Source organism: Giraffa tippelskirchi, chromosome 13 (genome assembly GCF_054371585.1).
Source record: "Giraffa tippelskirchi isolate mGirTip1 chromosome 13, T2T-mGirTip1v1.2.pri, whole genome shotgun sequence".
Lineage (NCBI taxonomy): Eukaryota > Metazoa > Chordata > Mammalia > Artiodactyla > Giraffidae > Giraffa > Giraffa tippelskirchi.
Window position 1 is genome coordinate 86165991 of NC_137287.1, and position 24496 is coordinate 86190486.

The window sequence follows — 24496 nt, forward strand, 5'->3', positions numbered from 1 at the left end:
ACCAACGTGTGAGATGAGAAACAAACCCCCAGCCTCAGAATTGCAGGATTCCTGGACCAGCAAAGACTCACAGTGAAGAGGAAAATCGCGTATATATGGAATCTATAAGGATGGTACTGATGAACTTATTTGCAGGGCAGGAATGGAGATGCAGACATAGAGATCAGACTTAAGGATCCGGGGTGAAGGAGAGGGGAAAGAAAGAGGGGGACAAATGGAGAGAGTAGCATGGAAACATACACACTACCACACGTTAAATAGCCAGTGGGAATTTGCCCTATGACTCAGGGAACTCAAACCAGAGCTCTGTGACAACCTAGAGGGGTGGGATGGGGTGGGAAGTGGCAGAGAGGGGACATCCGTATACCTGTGGCTGATTCACGCTGATGCATGGCAGAAACCAACACAATATTGTTGGATAATAAACCCATTATCTTTCAATTAAAAACAAATTTTTAGAAAAAGAGAGAGGGAGAGAGATCTCACAGATAACTGTTGATAAGACCAGTGATGAGGTCCAGTTTCTCTAGTTTATCCCCTCTGAGGTGGTCTCTGTCCTTCCTGAGTCCATGCTAGGCAAGCACAGCCATCTTCCGCCCAGATAAACAGGAAGGAGAAAGGAGAGGGAGAGAGAAGGCAGCTATGGGAGGAAATTAGTACTTACACAGATGAAAATAGCTGGTGATTCCACATTTTCACTGCAGGAGGAAGAACAGCTGCTCTTCCCACCCGAGAGCCCGGTGACTTGTGAAAAGCTAAATACAGTACTGGTTCAGAATCGAGTCTGTGCTGGCCTCAGCGTGAGCCCAAGTGCCAAGAATTAGACTATTTTTTAATGCAGTTACCAAAAAACAAAAAAGGTGTAGCTAAAACGGGTGATTTATTCAACAAGGACCTACTATGTATCACAGGGAACTCTACTCAATATTCTGTAGTAATAACCTATGTGGGAAAAGAATCTAAAATGAGTGGATGTATATGTGTAACTGAATCCCTTACTGTAAACCCTAAAACTAGCACAATGGTGTAAATCGGCTATGCTCTAATATAAAATAAAAACTATATTTCAAAAAGACACTAAAAATAAAATGGGTGATTTGCATTTTTTATTCCTAACTACAAAATTAAGACATGATCAAGTGCAGGGAAACATAAAAGAGAAGAAAAGGCTTAAGATTTTAAATGTTTATGAAAATAAAGTGTAAGCATGGAAATAATGCAAACAATACAGAACTACAAACACAGAAAACAAAAGTTCCTTGATAGCCTTCCTGGAACCAACCAGAGCAAATGGTTTAGTGGAGAGTTTTCCAGATTTTTCTCTGTATATGTGTAATCAAATATATACATTTATGTGGTTTAGTCGCTAAGTCATGTCCAACTCATGTGACACCATGGCCTGTAGCCCACGAGCTTCCTCTGCGCATGAGAGTTCTTTCCCAGGACAAGAATACTGGAGTGGGTTGCCATTTCCTTCTCCAGGGGATCTTCCTAGGGATCGAATCCAGGTCTCCTGCATTGCAGGCAGATTCTTTACCAACTGAGCCACCAGGGAGGGTATACATTTGTGCAGGGGGAGTTTTACAAAAATCTGATAATGATTTAATACTTTCTTTTGGGAGTTCACTTTCTTTTTTCTCATAACTATATCTTGGACATCCTTCCATGCTAGTTCCTTATAGACAAACTGTATACTACATAACTGCTACACAAGGTTTCACTGAGTAGGTATAATTGCAGGTGAATACTTTAACCCTACATTTATCCAATAGCATTATAGTCATACCAAAAGGCAATTTGAGGGGCTTCAATGTTATCATACTCTCATTACACAAATACAGTGTTTGCCCTTTATTCATGTTTCCTTCCTGCCTTTGTCCATCTGCACACACTTCTCATCACTTGTTCATTTAACCCAGAACTTCCCATGGAATCCCTACTACCGAAGGCTGCTGGGGGCTGCCAGGTCCTAGGAAATGGGCATGACTAAACAAGTGAATGTGTCAAGACAACATGTCATCATTAAAACCCTCTGGTTGCTTCGTCATTTACAGTTAAATGTAAGTAGGCCTCTTGTACACATTTTAAATACCTTCCTGAAAAAGCAAAAGGCTTTCATTTCTGTCAGATACTTTTATAAAGGGCAGAATTCCCTTTCCCTGTCCTGGGTCTGTTTTGTCACACCATCTGGGAATCCCAGGGGCAGGATGTGGAGGACTCTGCTGGGTGTAGTGTCCATTGGTTTGTGACAGCATTTAGCCAACTGGTAACTTTACTTCAGGGTTTCTTGGTGGCTCACTGGTAAAGACTCTGCCTGCCAATGCAGGAGACATAAATTCAATCCCTGGATTGGGAAGATCCCTTGGAGAAGGGCATGGAAACCCACTGCATTATTCTTGCCTGGAGAATCTCATGGACAGAGGAGCCTGATAGGGTACAGTCCATAGGGTTGCAAAGCGTTTGCAACCCCACTGAGCATTTGGAAAGCGATTGAGCAACTAAACATTACCTCACTGTGCTCTCAATTCCTCTGGGGCCAGACAGGAAGTGGACTGTTTTTTCCTGCAGATCATCCGGGATACTGCTACCCTACAAGACTTGTCAGGTGTAGATGCTACAAACACATCACTATTTGAAAATAAAGATGGAATGAGGAATTGGGAGATTGGGATTGACACATATATGCTACTGATACTATGTATAAAATAGATAAAACTAGTGAGAACCTACTGAATAACACGGGAAACTCTACTCAGTGCTCTGTGGTGACCTAGATGGGAAAGAAATCCAAAAAAGAGGTAATACACGTACACATAGCTGACTCACTTTGCTTTGCAGTAGAAACGAACACAATATTACAAAGCAACTACGTTGTTGTTGTTTGCTCACTAAGTTGTTCCCGACTCTTTGTGACCCCATGGACTGTAGCCCGCCAGGCTCCTCTGTCCATCGGATTTCCCAGAACAAGAATACTGGAGTGGGTTTCCATTCCCTTCTCCAGGGAATCTGCCCAACCCAGCAATCAAACCTGTGTCTCCTGCATTGGCAGGCAGATCCTTGCCTGCTGAGCCATCAGGGAAGCCCCCAAAGCAACTACACCCCAGTAGAAATTAATTTAAAAAATAAATAAATAAAAATAAAGATAGAATCGGGGACTTGGATTATTATGAGAGCAGAGATGTGAAACTCCTAGCAAGTAATAAGTTTCATTCTTTTGCGGGAAAGTATGTGTCCTATGTTAAGGAATTAAACAGTTTATATATTTAGAAAACTCAAGAACATATTTAGAAAACTTGAGAACAGATTGATAAAAGAAATGTTCACCTGCTGGGGTATAGGGAAGTCATTCTGGCTTATCCCTGAGTTAACTTCAATTTTATGCTAACTAAAATAGCCTGCTTGTGGCCTATCAAACATACATTGTACATCTGCTTTAGTTATTAAAGAAAAGGACACACTGATCAGAAGTAAAGACAATCCATGGTAAAAATAAAGATTAAATGCCCGTCTTCCTGAGACTAATGCTGGCCCTTCTTTGATGCTAAGACTCCCTTCTCTGGTACCATGGCCGTCCTGACTCGCTGAGTATCTGCTGGTCTGTTCTTTTTTTTTTTTTAATTTGAAACCTCCTCCCCATAGAAAATACACAGCCAAATACCTCCCATCTCTCTGCAAACATGCTGTTGCTACTGAAAAAATCTCATTTTTACTCTGTTGAGACATTATGCCATTTAGGAGGGTCATTTCTCATTATGTGACATTATATGTCACTTAATGACATTATATGTCATTTCTTCAATAACTGGTTTATAGTAGCGGGCAGTTTATTAACATTAAATTTAGACCCAGCAGATCTGAGCAAGGGGGCGTGGAGGCAGCAAGGCAGGAGGGCATGAAGAGCCCTCTGGACGACAGCCCTCTGTGTCCAGACACAGAGGTTGCTGGCCAAAGGAGGCCCCCCGAGTCCTTCTTGGAATCATTCACCGAGCTTCATCATCCTGTGTGCCTCCCTGGCTGCGGTCCTCTGCTTCGTCTCCACCTATGATGGCAAAGGCTCCTGGCTGATGACCTCCACTTCCGACTGTGGTACTTCTGCACTGGCTCCAACCAGACTGGGCTGCATTGCCTCTGAGACCCGAGTCAGGCCCACATGCCTGGGCTGGCCTCAGGCATGCTCGTGGCCTGCATCGTGGCCGCCTTGGCAGTGGTGGTCACCATCTTTGGCCTGGAGCTCCTCATAGTGTCCCAGGTGTTTGGGGACCCCTCTCACAGCACAACTGGGCTGTGGGCTCCTCCCTCTTGCTCATCTCATTCACCCTCTCCTTCGTGGGCTCCTGAGTTTCCTGACCTTCTCAGGAGCCAATTCACGCTCATGGGCCTCACCCTGATGTTCTGGAGTGACTCCTTGGCCTCCTTTCTCCTCTTCCTAAACCCTTGCATGTCAATAGCATCACCCACATCAACAGCATCATTATCCCTGGAGCCTGCCTACAAAAGTTTAGGGTCCTCTCCAAGGACATCAAATTCTACCAGAAAGTGTGGTCAAGATGAGACTTCTCCAGACTTTCCTGCTGGTCCAGGGGTTAAGACTCTCTGTGCTTTCAATGCAGGGAGCATGTGTTCAGTCCATGGTTGGGGAACTTAGATCCCACATGCCACATGGTGCAGGAAAAAAGATTAGACTTTGCCAACACGTGACATTCAAATTGCTGCCTCTTTGCCTTGGGGTGGTCTGGCCAGTGGCCCAAGGGCCTTTGTAGCTGGTCTGCAGCCTAGAGGTTATGTGGTGCCTCTAGCAGCACCAGCTTAGTCATGGCCATGTTACTAGGGTGTTGATTTTACAAGAATAAGCATATATTAAAACCTAAAAAATAAATAAATAAATTTAGAGTATGAAGCCTTTGACTGTGTAGATCACAACAAACTGTGGAAAATTCTTCAAGAAATGGGAATACCAGACCACCTGACCTGCCTCTTGAGAAACCTATATGCAGGTCAAGAAGCAACAGTTAGAACTGGACATGGAACAACAGACTGGTTCCAAATCGGGAAAGGAGTACGTCAAGGCTATATACCGTCACCCGGATTATTTAACTTATATGCAGAGTACATCATTCGAAATGCCAGGCTGGATGAAGCACAAGCTGGAATCAAGATTACCAAGACAAACATCAAGAGCCTCAGATACCCAGATGACACCAACCTTATGGCAGAAAGCAAAGAAGAACTAAAGAGCCTCCTGATGAAAGTGAAAGAGGAAAGTGAAAAAGTTGGCTTGAAACTCAACATTCAAAAAACTAAGATCATGGCATCCGGTCCCATCACTTCATGGCAAATACATGGGGAAACAATGAAAACAGTGAGAGACTTTATTTTAGGGGGTGCTCCAAAATCACTGCAGATGGTGACGGCAGTCATGAAATTAAAAGACACTTACTCCTTGGAAGAAAAGCTATGACCAACCTAGACAGCATATTAAAAAGCAGATGTTACTTTACCAACAAAGACCCATCTAGTCAAAGCTGTGGTTTTTCCAGTATAGTTTATATATAGTTTTTCTTGGACTATACAGAAAGCTGAGGGCCAAAGAATTGAAGTTTTGAACTGTGGTGTTGGAGAAGACTCTTGAGAGTCCCTTGGATACCAAGGAGATCCAACCAGTCCATCTTAAAGCAAATCAGTCCTGAATGTTCATTGGAAGGACTGATACTGAAGCTGAAACTCCAATACTTTGGCCACCTGATGTGAAGAACTGACTCATTGGAAAAGACTCTGATGCTGGGAAAGATTGAAGGTGAGAGGAGAATGGGATGACAGAGGATGAGGTGGTTGGATGGCATCATTGACTCGATGGACATGAGTTTGAGTAAGTTCCTGGAGTTGGTGATGGACAGGGAGGCCTGGCGTGCCGCAGCCCATGGGGTTGCAAAGAGTTGGACACGACTGAGTGGCTGTACTGAACTGAACTGATGAATCCTATCCTGCCACTAACCAGGTGTTTACCTTGCCAAATACCAACCTCCCTGAGTCTGTTTCCTTATTGGTAGAGCAGACCTAGTAATTCCTGCATTATGTAGTAATTATGAGGGCTAAATGAATCAGCTTATGGTGAGTACTAGCCAGTGCCCGGCCAAAGCAGAAGCACAAAGCAGTGGCTTGAATCTTTGTCAGAGACCTTGAAAGAACGGACAGGTGGAAGACGATTCATGGGGAAGAGAAGCAGAGGTCTGCTATTAATTAAAGCAAAGATATGGTTAGCATGAGGGCTTCTCCAATGGCTCAGCGGGAAAAGAATCTGCATGCAGTGCAGGAGACACAGGAGATGTGGGTTCAATTCCTGGGTCGGGAAGATCCCCTGGAGCAGAAAATGGCAACCCAGTCCAGTATTCTTGCCTGGAGAATCCCATGGACAGAGGAGCCTGGCAGGCTGCAGTCCATGGGGTCGCAAAGAGTCAGACACGACTGAGCACACAGCGCTGGTTGGCCTCAGAAAGGGGCCTTAAATGGGGAGGAAAGCCTGACACAAGGGGAAATGGGGGGTGTCAATGCCTTACCTTTTCCCAAGCCAACTGCCGAGTGAACCTTCAGGGAGCACACCTGCGTTAAGTCCTGGGCCGCACCTGCCATCAGATTCTGCTTGATTCCATCATCAGGGACATCCAGGGAGCGGCCCCTCACCTCCCCCTTCCCCACCCTCCGCAGCGCTCAACCCAGACCTGATGGACAGGACTGCCCAGGGACCCTCAGACACAAAACGAGGGGCTCCGTGCAATGGAAAGAACCTTGGGCCTCACAGGGTGGCAGTTCACCCCCAGAGGAGGATGTACTTTGTACACTCTGCTTCACCCACACAAGGGCGGCTTTGTCCTGCCCAGGAATCGCACTGCCTCCCCTGATGCTGTGCAACCTCCCTGATGGGGCAGGGGACGTGGGGTCCTTGGAGCACAGCCCCGCTTCCCGCCTCCGGACAAGCAAGCTCTAAACAACTCCAGCAGCACGGCCAGCCCTGCAGTGAAGGCCTGTCTGCCTGGTGAGCAGCACCAGCCTTCTCGTAAACTGGAAGGAAATGGAACCATGGGTCCCTGCACACAGCTGTGCTTGGCTCCATTGCTCAGACAAAACATCTCTTTCCCCAGGGGAAATCTGTACCCAGACAGCTCTCCAGACCCTACCTGGCACTTAATTACCCCTCCTCCTCCACTGGCCTGACTCCTCTATATGTTGTTTAACTTACCTACAATTTCATAGGCATTTTTGTTTTGTTTTTCATGGAAGTGAAATTCACATTATATAAAATTAAGCATCTTATTCATATATATTTATTTATTTGGCTGTGCCAGGTCTTAGTTGCAGCACGTGGGATCTTTAGTTACAGCAGGTGAGATCTAGTTCCCTGACCAGGGATCAAACCTGGGAGCAGAATTGCTGGGTTATTCTGTTTACATTTTGAGGACCTGCCAAGCTGTTTTCCACAGTGGCTGCAGCATCTTACATTTCTGCCAGCGATGTATGAAGGCTCCTGTGTCTCCACCACCTTTGTTTCGCTTTTCAACGCAGCAACCATCCTCATGGGTGTGTTCTGGTATCTCGTGATTTTGATTTGCATTGCCCTCATGACTAGTGATGCTGAGAGTCTTTTCATGGGCTTGTTAGCCCCATGTATATCTTCTTTGGAAGAATGTCTATTCAAGTCCTTTGCTCACTTTTTAAAAACTGAGTCTTCTGTCTTTTTATTGCTGAGTGGAGAGAATTCTTCACTCACCCTGGAGGCATTTGTATGTCTTTATTTCTGCTCTTAACACATTTCAATCTCTTACCTGTTTGCCTCCTCTGCCAGGGAGAGAGAACCTGAAGAGCAGGGCCTATGCCTTAAAAAAAAATCCTCTAATTCCTGGACCTTAAATAAGCTACCATGAACATATAACATGAGTTTACGCCTGTATATGTAGAGAATGTTTCTGGAAAGACACATAAGTTAAGAGAGGGGTGTGGAGGTCTGGAGCAGAAAGAGCAGATGCTACTTGCCACTGTATACTCAAGTCTTATTTGACTATTTTTTAAACTCTGTGTGTTATCTTTAAATCAAAAATTAATAAAAATGTATACCACTGGCTTTTTAAGGGTGAACTGCAGTGTAACTCTTCTGACACCATAGAAATGCTATGCTCTAAGGTCCACACCCAAGGAGTTCTCCTGCCCACCAGTTGAGCTGCAGAGTTGGTCAAGGCCAGGTCCACGTGTTATAGGAAGAGACGGACGGTCCTTGTGCAACACAGGGTCCCCACATGGGGACCCTGGGGACTGGTGCCTGTGACTTCAATATGCTCATAAAGCTATCTGACCAACATGCTCATCTTCAGAGCAGTTTTCCAGGATGCAGCTGGGTAAGCAACAGGAAGGGGGTCCCTCGCTGTGTCCATGGCCTCTATCCACATCCCAGGCCCTGATACTCTGCATCTTGAAGTGAACGAAGACCCCAAAGAGAAAGAGCCCTGAGAAACCCACCACCTGATAGTACTAGGAGGACAGAGACAGACAGAGAGAGAAACAGAGAGACAGAGAGATAGAGAAAGAAATAGAAATAGAAACAGAGAGACACAGAGAGACAGTTAACCATACTTCAAAAAAAGAAAAGCTTAAAACACACACATCCCCTGTAGGCCAAGCACTGCCTCTCTAGTTTGCCTTAACCTTCATCATTCCCTATTTTTAATATCCCAACACACTTCACTATTACTTGCAGCTCTACAAACTTCCACCATATTACTCCTGCAATCTGAAAAACAATAAACTCACAGATACAACATCAATATCCATAAGCTAAGAAAATGATATTATTTTTGTTTCATGGGAAAAAAATTAAAACACACACAGGGTTAATGGGATTCCACTGCCAGAGAAATTTAACTTAATTAACTGACAGATAGTGGTTAGAGGTGCAAGCTACCTAGACTTTCTTAGGCATGAGTTTCTTCATCCATAAAGTGGGGAGCTTTCGCGGGCCCTCCCAAGTCCTTTCCCATCTGTTCTAGAATCCAGCTACTCTATAATGTTTGAAGAGGGTGGGGCCATCAGCATCAGAGACCTGAAAGCTTTATGACGGAACAGAAATGAGATAAACATGATGACCAGTTTATCTGAGTGTGAAAGATGGCAAGAATGAAATGACTTCAGCTCAGATCCACAGATGGACACATCAACACAGACCCCTGTCCTTGTTTGGAAGCTGCTTGTATTTCCACAGAAGAGGAAACGTCCAGTTGTTTTTCAATGTGCACCCATAGCCAGTAAACCCCTGTGGACATAAAAACCAGAGGAACCAGTGAGACCACTGTAGGCCCCATCGCTGCCAGGATGTGTGACCGGTGGTCACTTAGAACCAGCAGTGCTGTGCGGAGCGGGGGAGGGGCCCAGGAAGCGTCTACCATCCCCCAAGAGCATCACTGAAGAGATAGTCCTCCCTGAATTGCAGTTTTCTCAGCCGACAAATGCCATTCAGATTCTATGTTCTAAAGTGAAAATGCTACATTTTATTTTTGTAAAATGATACTCTATCCCAAAGCATTCAAAAAACTTTTTATTTATTATTATTGCTATTGTTTTTAGTATACTTTATGTTTTAGAGCAGTTTCAGGTTCACAGCAAAACTGGGTAGAAGAGAACTTCCCTGGTAGTCCAGGGGCTAACACTCCACACTCCCAGTTCAGGGGGCTCAGGTTCGATTCCTGGTCATGGGACTAGATCCCACATGCCACAGCTAAGACCCAGCACAGCCAAATGAATAAATAAAATAATTAATTTTTAAAAATTGGGTGGAAGGTGCAGAGATTTCCCATACACCCCTCGCCTCCCCTACTCTGGGCACCCTGCCCAGAATCCCTTTTGTTTGACTGTGGCATGTTTGTATGCCTGGTGTGCCAGAATCAGGGCCTTTCTGACTCAACTGCCTGCCTTTGTGCAACAGAGCTGGGAGACCTCCAGCCAGCTCTGTTTTCACCCCTGCTCACAACCTGGCCTTTGAGGTTCCCCTAAATTCTTGTCTTTTCTGGAGTCTTCTAGCCTGAAAGAATTTGCTTCTTACAGCCTTACCTCTGTGCAGGCTCTGATGTTTTGGCTTCCTCTGGTCTGTTAAGTCAGTCAGGTTTGCCCATCTGCTTTCCATTCTTCAAAAATTCCATCAGCTTCTTTCAACGGCTGATCTCTTTTTCTATTCTCTTTGAACTTATGAGTTTATATCCTTTTTTATTCCTTTAATGCCCTTTTAGCAAACTTTGAGGAAGGATTCAAATTAAAGGCATGTGTTCAATCTGTGAAATATCATCTCAGGTTCCTCTTTCTATTTTATTATTGTGTCCCCCACTCTGCTCCCCTGTAACAGAGAACAAGCCTGACTCCATATTGGATCTATTCCTTTAGCTCCAGCTCTGTGCTTTGTTTGCCTGAACTTAGTTATGTTGGCTCTGCATCTTTGCAAAAGAACATTGCCTGTTGTTGCTCATTTGCTAAGTCGTGTCTGACTCTGCGACTCCATGGACTGCAGCATGCCAGGCTCCACTGTCTCCCAGGAGTTTGCTCAAAATTCATGTCCATTGAGTCCATGATGCTAAGAGGATGTTGCCTGTAGCCAGAAATTTATAGGATAGCTCATTCTCAAGGTCCTGACATTTAAAAGTGTAACACTTTCCTTTCATAGATAAGAAGTTGCAGAACAGACAATAACATTTGTCTTGTTGGAGCTTTATAGCAATATTGTGACCAAGACCTACAGGGACAGCTGCAAGAACAAAGGATTCTGGCAATAAGATGTTAGCAACAACTAGTCACAGCAACTCCCCTGCCCTTTTTAGTATAAAAGGAGCCCTGAATGAATTCTAACTCCACTAAGATAGTAAGATACTAGAGAAGACTCTTGAGAGTCCCTTGGACTGCAATAAGATCAAACCTGTCCTAAAGGAAATCAACCTTGAATACTCATTGGAAGGACTGATGCTGAAGTTGAATCTCCAATACTTTGGCCACTTGATGTAAAGAGTCCGCTCATTGGAAAAGACCCTGCTGCTGGTAAAGATTGAAGGCAAAACAAGAAGGGGAGGCAGAAGATGAGATGGTTGGATAGCATCACCGACTCAAGGGACATGAATTTGAGCAAACTCTAGGAGATAGTGGAGGACAGAGGAGCCTGGCCAACCTAGATAGCATATTTAAAAGCAGAGACACATTACTTTGCCAACAAAGGTCCGTCCAGTCAAGTCCATGGGGTTGCAAAGAGTCAGACACAAACTAGCAGCTGAAAAACAACAAGATGATTCTTTGGGATGCTAGCCTACCATTTTCTCTTTCAGCTCGCTTTCCAAATAAAGTCGCTGTTCCTTGCCCCAAAACGTTGTCTCTCTTGTCTTGGCTTCTTATGTGGTGGGAAGCATGAGATTGGACTGGGTGACATCTCTGACATATACCTGCTCTCCAATGAATGCAATTGCAACACAAGTATTTAAACCCAAGTATATTTGGAACAATGTATAAGATGCATGTGTTCTACAATTTTACAATACAGTCATGGCATAGTACTGGGATGCTCATTCTGTCTTCAGCCTCCCTGGCTTGGCTACATTGTAGTTTAATCCTTCTGATTGCTGCTGGGAGCTTACCTTTAGCTCTTTGTTGCCACATATTAGAATCCAAGGAACATTTTGACACATACACCAGAAGATTTCTTTTTGATATGTACTCAGGAGTAGAGAGCTGGGATATAGGGTTTCCACATGTTGAATTTATTAAATACTGTTGTATTCTTTCCTAAATGGCTATGGCAGTGAGAACTCAGAGCCCTCCTGAAAGTGGGTATGAAGGCATTGCTTCTCTAACTTATAAGGACCTCTCTCTGGGGAAAGCATCTTGAGTTGCCAGCATCACTGGGAGATGCTGATGTAGATTGGGAGGGACTGGGGGAGCAGTACACTGTTTGGGGAGATGGGGAGAGATTAATAGCTGTAAGCTCAGCTCACTTTTAATCTTAATAGAGTTACTCTACATAGCTATCACTGCATAGTGGATCTTTATTTGCCGGATAACCCAATAATTTCTTTTTCTGTTATCTAAGAAAAAACAAGATGTTCTTCCTAACAATTTTTTTTTTCTTTTGGTAGCAGTCAAGACTGACCTCAGAATTTTTTCCCAGGACGATGGGCATCTGAGAGTCAGTGCTCAAACTGTGACAAACTGTGAGTATTCCAGTAAAACACAGGCATCTGTTCGCAAATGCCTGGTGAGAAGACCCAGTCCAATGTTCCGGTCTGACATGCAGATAACCCCTAGTCTTACAAAGAAGAGAACTGATTTTAAAATGTTAGCATTTAAAATAATAATTAGATATCAAAGGTTAAATGACTTTGAAAACAAAAGCAATACTAATCCAAAGTAGAACTATACTATTACTATTATAACTATTACATCAGCCTGGAATTAAAATATACCTCTGTGTAGATAGGACCAATCTAAGCTCACTGAGCCCTCACACAGCACCTGCCTCAGAGGAGAAAATTGAAAACAATTAAGGTATTTTTATTTCAAAGGTCTTCTAGTAGAAGATTTGGGGTTAATATGAAAGGTATAGAAATACCATAAACATATCTCTGAGAAAAATTCTCCCTAAACCTCCTACAAATACAGTACAGAGAGTCAGACCAGAACAGCTCGCTGGAGTTAAGGAAGTAGAAGGACCCTCCTAGAATATCTGTCAATCCTTCTTATCTGGGAGCAGGATGTGCCCCCTCCTCCTGGCAGCCAGATTCTGCCATGTGACCTGAAGCCCTGGCTATAGTTAATTGGATTGAATTGGACCCAGACCCAAGCTGAGCCAACCAGATTCTCTCCTTCTGGAAATCTGATATTGAGTTATGAGAAACTAGATAGTCTGGTTTGGAGGTTCTCACTCACATCGGTTTTTTGCCCCCTGGGAACACTGACAATATCTGGAGACATTCTGATGTCACAGCTGGGGTGGGGGGGAGAGAGTGAGTGTTGCCAGCATCAAGGGCGTAGAGGCCAAGGATGCAGCTAAACATGCTCCAGTGCCCAGAACCACCCCCAACACAAAGAATCAGCTGCCTAAAGTCCACACTGTGTGGCAAAGAACTCTTGCTCCTGTGACCCCTGAACAGGCAGCAGGTAACTGAGGAGACCAGGGCTGCCAGCCAGCATCTCCCTTGCACATCCCAGGGGAGAGGCGACCCATCAGGAGAGGACAGCAGAGAGGCTGGACAGAGAGCAGCTGAGCTCAGAGACAGCCTTCCAGTTACTGATTCCTGCTCCTTCCAGACCCCTAACTACATTTTTGCCCCTTTGTCCTTCTAATATATTCTCCTTTAAAAAAAAAAAAAAATATATATATATATATATATATATTTTTGGCCATGCCGCATGGCATGTGGGATCATAATTCCTTGACCAGGGATTGAACCTGCACCCCCTTTCATTGGAAACTCAGTCTTAACCACTGGACCACCACAGAAGTCCCAATATATTCTCCTTTTATACATAAGGTAGCCTGACATGGTTTTTGATACTTGAAATCAAAGTAACTTAAGTTAATACAAGAAACATTCAAGTGAATGGTTTTAAAGTGCTCTAAGCAACATTGAAGCTTGGGCAGCTTAGAGATCTTTCTAGTCTTTTAGAATGAAACAAATATGTAAAATGAAATGGCTAACTGTCATTACTTCATCCCACAAGGTTTCTACAATTAGGTGCTAGAGTGAGTCTTTCTGAAAGGCAATGGCATCTAGAACATGCCTTCCCTGTGCTTGTGAGTCTTTTGGGAACCAGGACACCTGGCTTACCTGCTCTGCCACCACACCTGAGCCCCACCCTGGGCCCTACCCAGTTCCACCAACTCCCTGTCACTGTACTTGAAGCAGCTCCATAGAGCTGCTACTGATTACACTTGCTAATGAGGTCTATTTTGCATATTATTTTGTTATCTCCATGCCCATTATCAGTCTTGGGACTGACTCGTACTTCTCTGTCTACAGGAATTCAATAAAAATTGTGATTTAGCTTAAATCACTGAAATGGTCTTTGAAACTGTTACTTCCTGGAAGTTATATTTTTCTTTATGTTTTAGGAAAGCTGTGAATTCATTCATTTATTCACATATACAGTTTCTTAGGAGTCACTGACCCCTGTGGAAATCTGATGGTGGATCCTCTTTCTGGAAAAATGCACTTGGGCACTATATTTTACACACAAATGTGAGGGTTCACAGACCACTGAGAGGCCTTCATACTTACCCTCTCAGATCATGAGACCTGCATTATATATTTATTTAGTGCCTACTATGACACCGTCCATGGGGTTGCAAAGAGTTGGACACGACTGAGCGACTAACACACACATGCACATGATACATAATTCAGATGTAAGGAGTGAAAGGATGAAAAAAGAGAGTTGTACTCTTGAGAGGAATACAACATGGACCACAGAGCAGTAAACACTCATCTATGACTAGGTGACAGTGCCAAGAGAAAGTGATAACACCATGGTAGCTCAGAATAGAGGAGTTTAATCCAGAGGAGCATTAAGGAAGGATTCCTGGAGCAGGTGACATCTGCACTGAGGATCCTAACAAGCAAGGTCAAGTAGGAGGAGAAGGGAGGAACGTTCCAGACAGAAGGAATGTCTGGATGTATGTCCAGAAGAGAAAAAGCCCGATGAGCTCATGAAACACAGAAGTGTTTAGAGCAGCTCTGACCCCTATCTCTCGGCTCCCGGCTGTATGTCTGTTTTTCTCTGTATTGCCAAAGGCTGAGTCAGCTGATCACACCAACCAGATCCCTGTGCCAGCTCACTTCTGGCACTTCTGGGGAGGTGCTGCTGTGGGATGCACTGGGGGAAGACTGGAGGCAGGAGGGAGGAAGGAGCCATGTTCCCTGCCCTTAGAGCATCTCTGGTTGTGGGGAGGGCAGCAGCAGCACCAGTGAGTGGAGAGGACTCCTGGGCTCCTGAGGCAGAGATGGCAAAGTGGCTCTGCAGTGGCCATAACCAGTAACCGTGGCGGGTCAGCCAGATGGCCTGGCCACCGTGAGTCAGGCTCAGGTGACACACTCCCCTCCTGCTCCAGCCTAGAGCTCCAGGCGCTTCCTCACCTCTGGGTAACCTTTTTTTGCCCCTTCAGTCTGTATAAGTTTTGAAACTAGTTCCCTATATTTAACTGCCTCTGTTTTTGTGACTGGAAACTGACCAATACCGCCATGGGTCAGAAAAGATGGTGGAGGAGGGCTGGGGTGATGACTTGGTTGACTAGGTAATTGAGGGCCAGGTTATTCAGGCTCCTCTTAGGAAATGACCAGGCTTTTGAACTTTAAGCTAAGAGCCATGGAAACCTGTAAAAGATTTTAGTCATGGTTGACTCAGTCACTTTCTATGAGGATCACTTGGGTTATAACATAGAGATCACTGAACTGAAGGAAGCGTTTGCAATTATCTAGGAGAGAATTTGATGGTGGCTGGTACTAGGGTAGTGGCCGTGAGGATGAAGAGAAGGGACTGGAAGGCTTTGTTTTTTCTAAAATTTTATTTGGGGGGCTTCCCTGGTGGCTTGGTGGTAAAGAATCTGCCTGCCAAAGTAGGAGACAGGGGTTCGATCCCTGATCTGGGAAGATCTCATGGGCCATGGAGAAACTAACCCCATGCACTATAACTATTGCGCCTGTGCTCTAGAGCCTACATGTTGCAACTACCGAAGCCCGAGTGCCCTAGAGCCTGTGCTCTGCAACAAAAGAAGCCGCTGCAATGAGAAGTCCACGAACTACAACTAGAGAGGAGCCCCTGCTTTCCACAACTAGAGTAAAGTCCATGCAGCAAGGAAGACCCAGCACAGCTAAAATAAATAAACTATTTTAAACAATTATTTGGCTGTGCCAGGTCTCAGTTGCCAAGGGCGGGTTCTTGGTTACAGCATGTGGGATCTGGCTCCCTGATCAGGGATTGAACCCAGGCCCTCTGCAATGGGAGCACGGAGTCTTAACTACTAAGCCACCAGGGAAATTCCTGGAAGGCTCTTTATAAGGTGGAATGGCCAGAACATAATGGGTCATTGTGCCAGCTAAAGGTGGCTGCAGATTCATTGACCCTTACAGCTGGGTTCTAGCTGCTCCTCTTGAATTTGAGTATGCTCCATAACAGCTGTGACCAAAGAATTCAGCAGAAGGAACACAGTGGCAGCTTCCAGGTCCAGATCTTAAGAGGCCGGCAGCTTCTACTTTTTAATTTCTAGCTTCTTGGAATTTCTACTCTTGGAATGCAACTGCCACACTTTGAGAAGTGCAAGCCAAATGGAGAAGTCACACATACGATGCTGCTCTGGTTGATAGCTCCAGCTAAGACCCCAGCCAGCAGCTGGCGTCAACAGTCAGTCACACGTGTGCCATCGCTGGATGTCAAGAACACTCGAGCCTTCAGATGACCCCAGCCCCAGGCCCAAACAACTCCCACATGCCTGAGACCATTCAACCCACAGAACCATAAGAGATAACAGTATCAATACATTGCTGCTTTAAGCCACTAGGTTTATTTGTTTTATAGCCACTAAATTTTAGGGTGGTTTGTTACACAGCCAAAGAAAACAGAAGTAGATGTGGAAGAAGAAAAAGAAGACAGAATGAGGATAAAATCTAGAATTCTGGTTTGAGGCCAAGGTGGAGGCATCACTGCTAAGACGGAGACCAGGGGCAGATGAACAGTTTGGGGGTGGGGGAGTAAATGATCTCTCATATACTCAGTTCAGTTCAGTTCAGTCGCTCAGTCACGTCCGACTCTCTGCGACCCCATGAATTGCAGCACGCCAGGCCTCTCTGTCCATCACCAACTCCCGGAGGCTACCCAAGCCCATGTTCATCGAGTCGGTGATGCCATCCAACCATCTCATCCTCTGTTGTCCCCTTCTCCTCCTGCCCCCAATCCTACCCAGCATTAGGATCTTTTCCAATGAGTCAACTCTTCGCATGAGGTGGCCAAAGTATTGGAGCTTCAGCTTCAATATCAGACCTTCCAATGAACACCCAGGATTGATCTCCTTTAAGATGGACTGGTTGGATCTCCTTGCAGTCCAAGGGACTCTCAAGAGTCTTCTCCAACACCACAGTTCAAAAGCATCAATTCTTCGGCGCTCAGCTTTCTTCACCGTCCAACTCTCACATCCATACATGACCACTGGAAAAACCATAGCCTTGACTAGACGGACTCTTGTTGGCAAAGTAATGTCTCTGCTTTTAAACATGCTATCTAGGTTGGCCATAACCTTCCTTCCAAGGAGTAAGCGTCTTTTAATTTCATGGCTGCAGTCACCATCAGCAGTGATTCTGGAGCCCAAAAAAGTAAAGTCTGACACTGTTTCCACTGTTTCCCCATCTATTTCCCATGGAGTGATGGGACCAGATGCCATGATCTTAGTTTTCTGAACGTTGAGCTTTAAGCCAACTTTTTCACTCTCCTCCTTCACCTTCATCAAGAGGCTCTTTAGTTCTTCTTCACTTTCTGCCATAAGGGTGGTGTCATCCGCATATCTGAGGTTATTGATATTTCTCCCAGCAATCTTGATTCCAGCTTGTGTTTCTTCCAGCCCAGCATTTCTCATGATGTACTCTGCATATAAGTTAAATAAGCAGGGTGACAATATACAGCCTTGACGGACTCCTTTTCCTATTTGGAACCAGTCTGTTGTTCCATGTCCAGTTCTAACTGTTGCTTCCTGACCTGCATACAGGTTTCTCAAGAGACAGGTCAGATGGTCTGGTATTCCCATCTCTTTCAGAATTTTCCACAGTTTATTGTGATCCACACAGTCAAAGGCTTTGGCATAGTCAATAAAGCAGAAATAGATGTTTTTCTGGAACTCTCTTGCTTTTTCGATGATCCAGCGGATATTGGCAATTTGATCTCTGGTTCCTCTGCCTTTTCTAAAACCAGCTTGAACATCTGGAAGTTCACAGTTCACGTATTGCTGAAGCCTGGCTTGGAGAATTTTGAGCATTACTTTACTAGCATGTGAGATGAGTGCAATTGTGCGGTAGTTTGAGCATTCTTTGGCATTGCCTTTCTTTGGGATTGGAACGAAAACTGACCTTTTCCAGTCCTGTGGCCACTGCTGAGTTTTCCAAATTTGCTGGCATATCGAGTGCAGCACTTTCACAGCATCACCTTTGAGGATTTGAAATAGCTCAACTGGAATTCCATCACCTCCACTAGCTTTGTTCGTAGTGATGCTTTCTAAGGCCCACTTGACTTCACACTCCAGGATTTCTGGCTCTAGGTGAGTGATCACACTATTGTGATTATCTGTGTCGTGAAGATCTTTTTTTTTATATACTAGAAAATATATATTTTAGGAGATTCTTTTTTTCTAGACCCTGACGTGTTTTATCTTCGCCATTAGCATCCAGACTTCAAACAGATTTATATTTTATCAATCCCTACCTTTAAGACCCTCTAAAACATGAACTTTAGCATCTTCTGCTATAAGAAAAGCTGTGCTTCTCAAGTCTCAAGAGGAACTCGTACCTATATCATCACATTTAGTCCTTGTAGAGGTAGGGATCGACTTCCAGTCTCTTTATTCATTCACCAAATATTTACCTATCACCTGCCAAGGACTCAGCACTATTCTCTTGTGCACAAGACAGATAACGTCCCCATCCTCATGGAGTTTACATTCTGAGCGACAGGTAGACAAAAAACAAGAAAATGGTCACCAGTTTGATTTTAAAAAAGGAATGAAAGAAATAAGCAGGGTGACAATAGAGAAAAAAAGTTGAGGGGAACCTGCTTTAAATAAAGTGGCGAGGGAAGATTTTTAAGCTGAAACTTAAGGAAGTGTAAAGAAGGAGCCATGGGAAGAGGTGCAGGAGGGGGAAGTAAGGGTCAGTAGCCACAGGACCGCCAAGAGTGCAAGGCCCTCGGGTGGTTAAAAGCTACCCCAGATTCTAGGAACTGAAAGACGAGTGTGTTTGGAGTGAAGTGAACCTGAAGTACAGCCATATTCAGCCGGACAGTGGTGAGAGGCAGATTAAAGGATATCTTTTAGTCTGATTCAAGGATTTGCATTTTATTCTAAGTACAAAAGACAGGCAGAAGCATGGACATGCTCTGATTCATGTTTTAAGAAGGTAAAGGTCAGAATATCCAGGAGGGAGAAAAGTGAGTGAGAAACTGTTGTGGTTTTGGACAGAGAAAGATGGCCTGGACTAAGGTTCACCCTATAATTTTCTTTTCCTTGGACTCTTGTCTCTTCCTTTGCAAAGTGCAGGCAGGGGCTTGGAGAAACAGATGATGAAAATGTTTCTGTTTCTTGGAGAAACAGAACCAGAAGCCAGCAAACAATGATTCCCAAGCACCAAGTATAAATAAGACTCTCTCCGGACTCCTCTTGCTTTGGGTAAAGATTTGAAAACACTTTCAAAGTTGATGTTTTCCACTCCTCTCCACCAACCTGCTTCCCGCAACTTAAGGTTTCCTGCCATCAGGAACTGCCAACTGTGGTCTCTGAGACACTGAACTAATTAGTGGCTTTTAAGCCACTTCACCATAGGTATTTGTTGTCTCCCAAATTCCTTGGCAACTGGATTAGGTGGGGTGGAATCTGAATGGACTCAGTCTGTTGAAGGTTAACATTTTTTTCTTTTTCTTTTTGTCTTCTGCAGGGCCACAGGACTTATCTGCCAACAAAACTAAACTTAAGTGTAAGGGATCAGACTGAGGAAACTTATTAGCCTTAAATACTGTTCCCTTCTCCAATACCTTTTGAGTCTTTCAGTAACTCCATGTGAATACAGATAAACTTTCCTTCACATAAGGCATGGCAACATAAGTCAGCAGATATGTGTAAAATCTTCTTCAATATGCAGAGGCTAATGGCAATATGTGAAAAAGGTTCTAGTTCTCTTTTTAAAATGAGTTTTTTAATGAGTCAATATTTTTGGTCAGTTCAAAAACATGGTGGCAGTTGTGGTTTAGTCGCTAAATTGTGTCTGACTCTTGCGATCCCATGGACTGTAGCCTGCCAGGCTCCTCTGAACATGGGCTTCTCCAGGTGAGAATACTGGAGTGGGTTGCCATTTTCTTCTCCAGAGGATCTTCCCAACCCAGGAATTCAACTCAGGTCTCCTGCATTGCAGGCAGATTCTTTACTGACTGATAAAAGCAGCCCCAGAGAGATCCCTGTCTCTTTTCCAATGTGAGGGCACAGTGAAAAGACAGGGTGAACCTCAACAGACAAACTTTGTCCTCAACAGACAAACTTTGACCTTATATTTTCTAGATTCCAGAATTGTAAGACATATATTTCTGTTGTTTGCAAACATGTTAGATATATACGACACTGGATTACTTAGCAACAGCAGGATTTTCTTAAAGCGTCACTTGTTTAGCCAGTCAGTTAACATGGTTATACAATCTGTTCACTAGTCTAGTAACTTTGCACTTGATTTTTGTCTACTTGTAAAAATTCATTTTGGAGATGAATTTAAGCAAACCCTGGGAGACAGTGGAAGACACAGGACCAGGAGTGTTGCAGTCCCTGAGGTCACAAAGAGACCTAGGCAACTTAGCCACTGAACAATAGAAATTCATTTAGCCACTAATGTATACAAATCCAGTTAAGACTGATGTACACTGAAAGGAGTTTCCTTCTCCCCTCCCTCCAAAAGGCCCATTGTCTTATATAATACGCCCTCTTAAACTCTGTAGGGTTGAAGAAACATTGTAAAAAACTGTTGCCATTGTCATGAATCGGAGTGATTTAAACGTGAAAGAAGGTAGGTCTGTCTCCCAAGATTCACTTTAAATAGCTCTTATTTGAGAATAAATCTTGACGGAAACACCAACCCTTTTGTCTGCATACTCAGGCTGAAAACACCGGATCTGCTCTCTTCGGTTGAGAACATAAATCACTGCCTACACCTGTCTCTTCACCAGGGCTGGAGATGCCAAATAGAAACCTGAAAAAAACCTGTGTTTGCAGGGCTGGGCCGGCTCGGTTATGGAAGGCAAAAAACAGGGAATCTTTTTTTTCCCCTACACTCTGTGGCCTAAATCCATTCACGTGCTGGTCAGCTATCTTTACAGCTGGATTAGATTATAGCTCTCAGTAGGCGCAGACCTGCTTCCGATCAAATCTGTCCTTCCCCTGTATGCTCAAGTTTCCTCTTCAAAAGGAGAGTTTTGTTTTTTTTTTAATTCTTATTTCCTAAGGCTGCACATGGGGCAATGCGTCAAGCCAGAATGACATTGGGAGGGAAGTTAAGAAAAAAAAAATAGTGATTTCTGAACTGCTTAAGATTCACTGGGTCCTTTTTCCTTCAGGAAATGGAGGTAGAATAAAAAGAAAAGCAAGACAAGTTGCAGAGGACCAGCTAGGCAGGCACAGGGCCGAGCCGCAGCCGTAGTCGGCCCGCATGGCGTCAGCTCCGGGTGTGCGGGCCTCCGGGAGGCCGCCCGCGGTCCCGGTGGGGGGGGGCCAGCCCCAGCCACGTGGTCGCCGAGGGCCCAAAGTCCAAGGGCGGTAGCGGGCGCGGGGCCCAGGGCGCGCCCCGGCGCCCGCTGGGGAGGGGGAGTGAAGAACCGGACAGCGGCACCTCCGCCACAGGCTCGACCCCACCTGAGCCCTCGAAGGCCCGCGCACGGCCACCCCCTCCGCCCCCAACCACGGCGGCCGCGCTCTGGGAACGGATCCGAAATCCACCAGGGGCTCGGCCCGCCCTCTTCTCGCGAGAGGTGGGAGAGGAAGCGGGTCGGGTGGGCGACGGAGACGTAGCCAATGAGCGAGCGGGAAGGGCGTGATCGACGGCTTCCTCCCGGCCTCGCCCCGGCTGCGGAGGCCGCGGTCGCAGCCCGCCTCTCTCTCCCTCTCAGCTTTCCCTACCCTCCCCGCCCCGTTCTTCTCTTCCCGTCTGAGGTGGCGGCCGGCTCCCTGCTCTTCAGCTCCGTGTAGCCTCTGTCCCCGCTTCCCTTTTCCCTCGGGCCCCGTCCGGCCTGAGCGCTCGCCCGCCTGTCCTCCGCCTCCTCCTCGGGGCAGCCGCAGCCCCAGACCCCTAGAGCTCTGAGCCTTCTCTGGGTCTCCGTCCGCGCCCGGCCCCGCCATGAATGAGGAGTATGACGTGATCGTGCTGGGCACAGGCCTGACGGTGAGGAGGGACGGCGGCCTGGGGCCGGGAGGGGGCCGGCCGCACGCCCTGCTCAGCCCCGTCCTCCCCGCCCCCCCGCGCCGCGAGGCCGAGGGGTCTCTCCGGGCGGGCCGGGCCTGCAGCTGGGCCTGCGGGGAGGGGACACCGTGGGGTGTAAAAGCCCGGCCCGGGCAGGTGCCTGGACGGGTTGGGGCGGCCGAGCAAAGGTCGCTGGGCAAGGCGAGGCCGAGAAAGCCCCGGTTGCGGCGTCGCTGCGCCTCCCTTGCCGGTCGAGGGCCTCTCGCGCCTGGAGACGGAAAGGAGTGGGGGAGGGTGAAGCCTAGCCCGGTGGCGTTTCCTCCTCAGCCTCCAGGCCCCGCTGCTAGTCAGTTTCGGTGACCCCGTCACAGGTAACCGCTGTTGGGTAGGTAATTCAGGTCAGTGAACTTAAATTTTTTTTTTTTGGAGAAAGCCGGTTTTCTTAGCTTCCTCCCGCACCCCAGGTGAGAAGCATTGTCCGTTCCTGTGTAACCACCCTCCCAATCCCACTTGAACGACCATGGGATTGGAAATGAGTTTTCTTTCAAATGAGTCTCACCTGGCTTTCGCCAGCCTTATGTGTGGTCTGTCCTTGCCCGCCTCGACTCTTCTGAACCTTTTCCCCTGAGAAAAGGAGTTCCTGTCACCGTGGTAAATGTATTTTCCTAGCTGTCTGCTCAGAGGACTTTAGGTGATATTCCGCAGATAACGCAGGCAGGAATTGTACTTCTTTTCTGTGCTTTTTTAAAGAAAATGAAGGCCGCTCATCTTGCAAAAGAATTCCATTTGAAGACAGGACCGTTTCCATTTATCAAAAGTTTTTTGGAAGTTTGAAATTCTGACATGGGACTGGCTGCTTCGTTTTAGAAGATGAACCCTGATTTTGATCTTGTGTGTTCCATATGAACTGATCTCAAAGTCCTGAGTCATTTGATGTAAATGTGTTCAGATGCATTGTAATCTCTCAAGATTTAAAAATTTTTTTCAGGTGGCATTTCAGAGTAGCTGTTTTAGATTTCTCTGGACAAGAGAAAACTGTGAAACTTGCATTTGGCTAATATTTTTAGGAAAAAATTGTTGGAAACTTACAGTGATATTTTGCTGGCATGTTATTTTCTGTTTATGGTGATTTATGATGATTGTTGGGTAATACTCATTTCTGAATGCTTCACTGTGTTTGACCAGTCCAGAAAAAGACCGGACTGGCTGGGAAATTGTACAAAATAGATGAGAGTGATGGAATGTGAGACATTGGGTTGAATTTCTTTGGTGAGCTGTTGGATGCCTAAATGAGTAGGCCTACCCACTGCGGGGTTGGTTTTTTTTTTTTTCCCCCATTTCCGAAGTGCTTAATTGGGATTCTGAGCTGAGCTTAGTAGTTTAGTTTGCCCATTGGAATGGGCACTGTTGCTACCAGCCTTTTGTTAGAGCTATTTCCACTGTGTTTCTACTGTTATTGCTGGTCTTTCAGATTTGCTCTTGATTAGGTCAGTTAAATATGGACAAATGAGTGCAAATCCTTCCTCACGCAGGTTTCTTTTTTTTTCCCCCTTTCCTTTTTTCCCCCCTCATGCTGGTTTCTACATGCCTAGCTCGGAAGGATTACTTTGTATCAAAGCGGGCAGGCTTACTGTATAACAACCAAGTTGCACCTTATTTACATTTTCATTTGGATTAATTGTGACCTTTTTGATGAATGGTAGGTGCATACTTAGAGATCAGAGCAATTTCTGCTGTCATTTGTATATCTGTGATAACTGTATTCCCTGTGAACCTTCCTAGAGTGTTGTTGTGAGATAATTCTTTGAGAATTGTATCAATTCAGAGCAATCATTATTATTACTGTTGTATTACAGTCGTTGGTAGTAGTGGTGATGGGATGGTTTTAATAATGATAAATCTTTTCCCCTCATTTTTATTGATAGAACTTTGATTACTTGAGACCACCAACGTTAAAAACCCTTAATTTATAGTTTGAGTATTTGGTGTGAACATACCATTTACTTAATTTTTGACTTAGAAATATTTAGTGCCTGAGATTTAAAAGAACCTGAAAACAGGCGTATGTTATCAGTGATGGATACCAAATATGTGATTCTTGTGTGTTAATTACTTTTAGTGCAATTAACTTTATTTTTTAAGTGTAAGGAAGTTTTGGGGTTTCTCTGTGTTTTCTAATGTGGCCATTGTTTTTTATGGATTATTATGTCTGAAATACAATCATTAGTGCACCACTATTGACGGTAACTTTAAAGAAGACTTAAAACAGTTTGCTATAAACTAGAGCAAAATCTTCATTCCGC

The 24496-nt window shown here is 45.1% G+C and overlaps 2 protein-coding genes and 1 pseudogene across 11 annotated transcripts in view; 2 read left to right on the forward strand and 1 right to left on the reverse strand.

Moving 5' to 3' along the window:
* LOC145533337 (uncharacterized) overlaps window positions 1-24496 on the reverse strand; it is a 40629-nt gene that overhangs the window by 9662 nt on the left and 6471 nt on the right. For 4 of the 5 annotated variants that reach the window (XM_081560545.1, XM_081560544.1, XM_081560543.1 and 1 more), the window contains exon 1: window positions 6555-7013. The exons of the other annotated variant lie outside the window; for it this stretch is intronic. In XM_081560545.1, the coding sequence (XP_081416671.1) occupies window positions 6555-6627 (73 nt within the window). In that variant the 5' untranslated portion in view covers window positions 6628-7013. Of the gene's footprint in view, window positions 1-6554; window positions 7014-24496 lie in introns of those variants that run through there. 5 annotated transcript variants of the gene reach the window in all.
* On the forward strand, window positions 1395-4502 carry LOC145532234 (voltage-dependent calcium channel gamma-like subunit pseudogene; annotated as a pseudogene).
* The window catches only part of GDI2 (GDP dissociation inhibitor 2), a 30329-nt gene continuing 27680 nt past the window's right edge, over window positions 21848-24496 (forward strand). For all 6 annotated transcript variants that reach the window (XM_081560531.1, XM_081560533.1, XM_081560528.1 and 3 more), the window contains exon 1: window positions 21848-22175. Coding sequence is in view for 2 of the 6 variants with exons in the window: in XM_081560527.1 (XP_081416653.1) it covers window positions 22131-22175 (45 nt within the window). In the remaining 4 variants the exon portion in view is untranslated. The remainder of the gene's footprint in view (window positions 22176-24496) is intronic.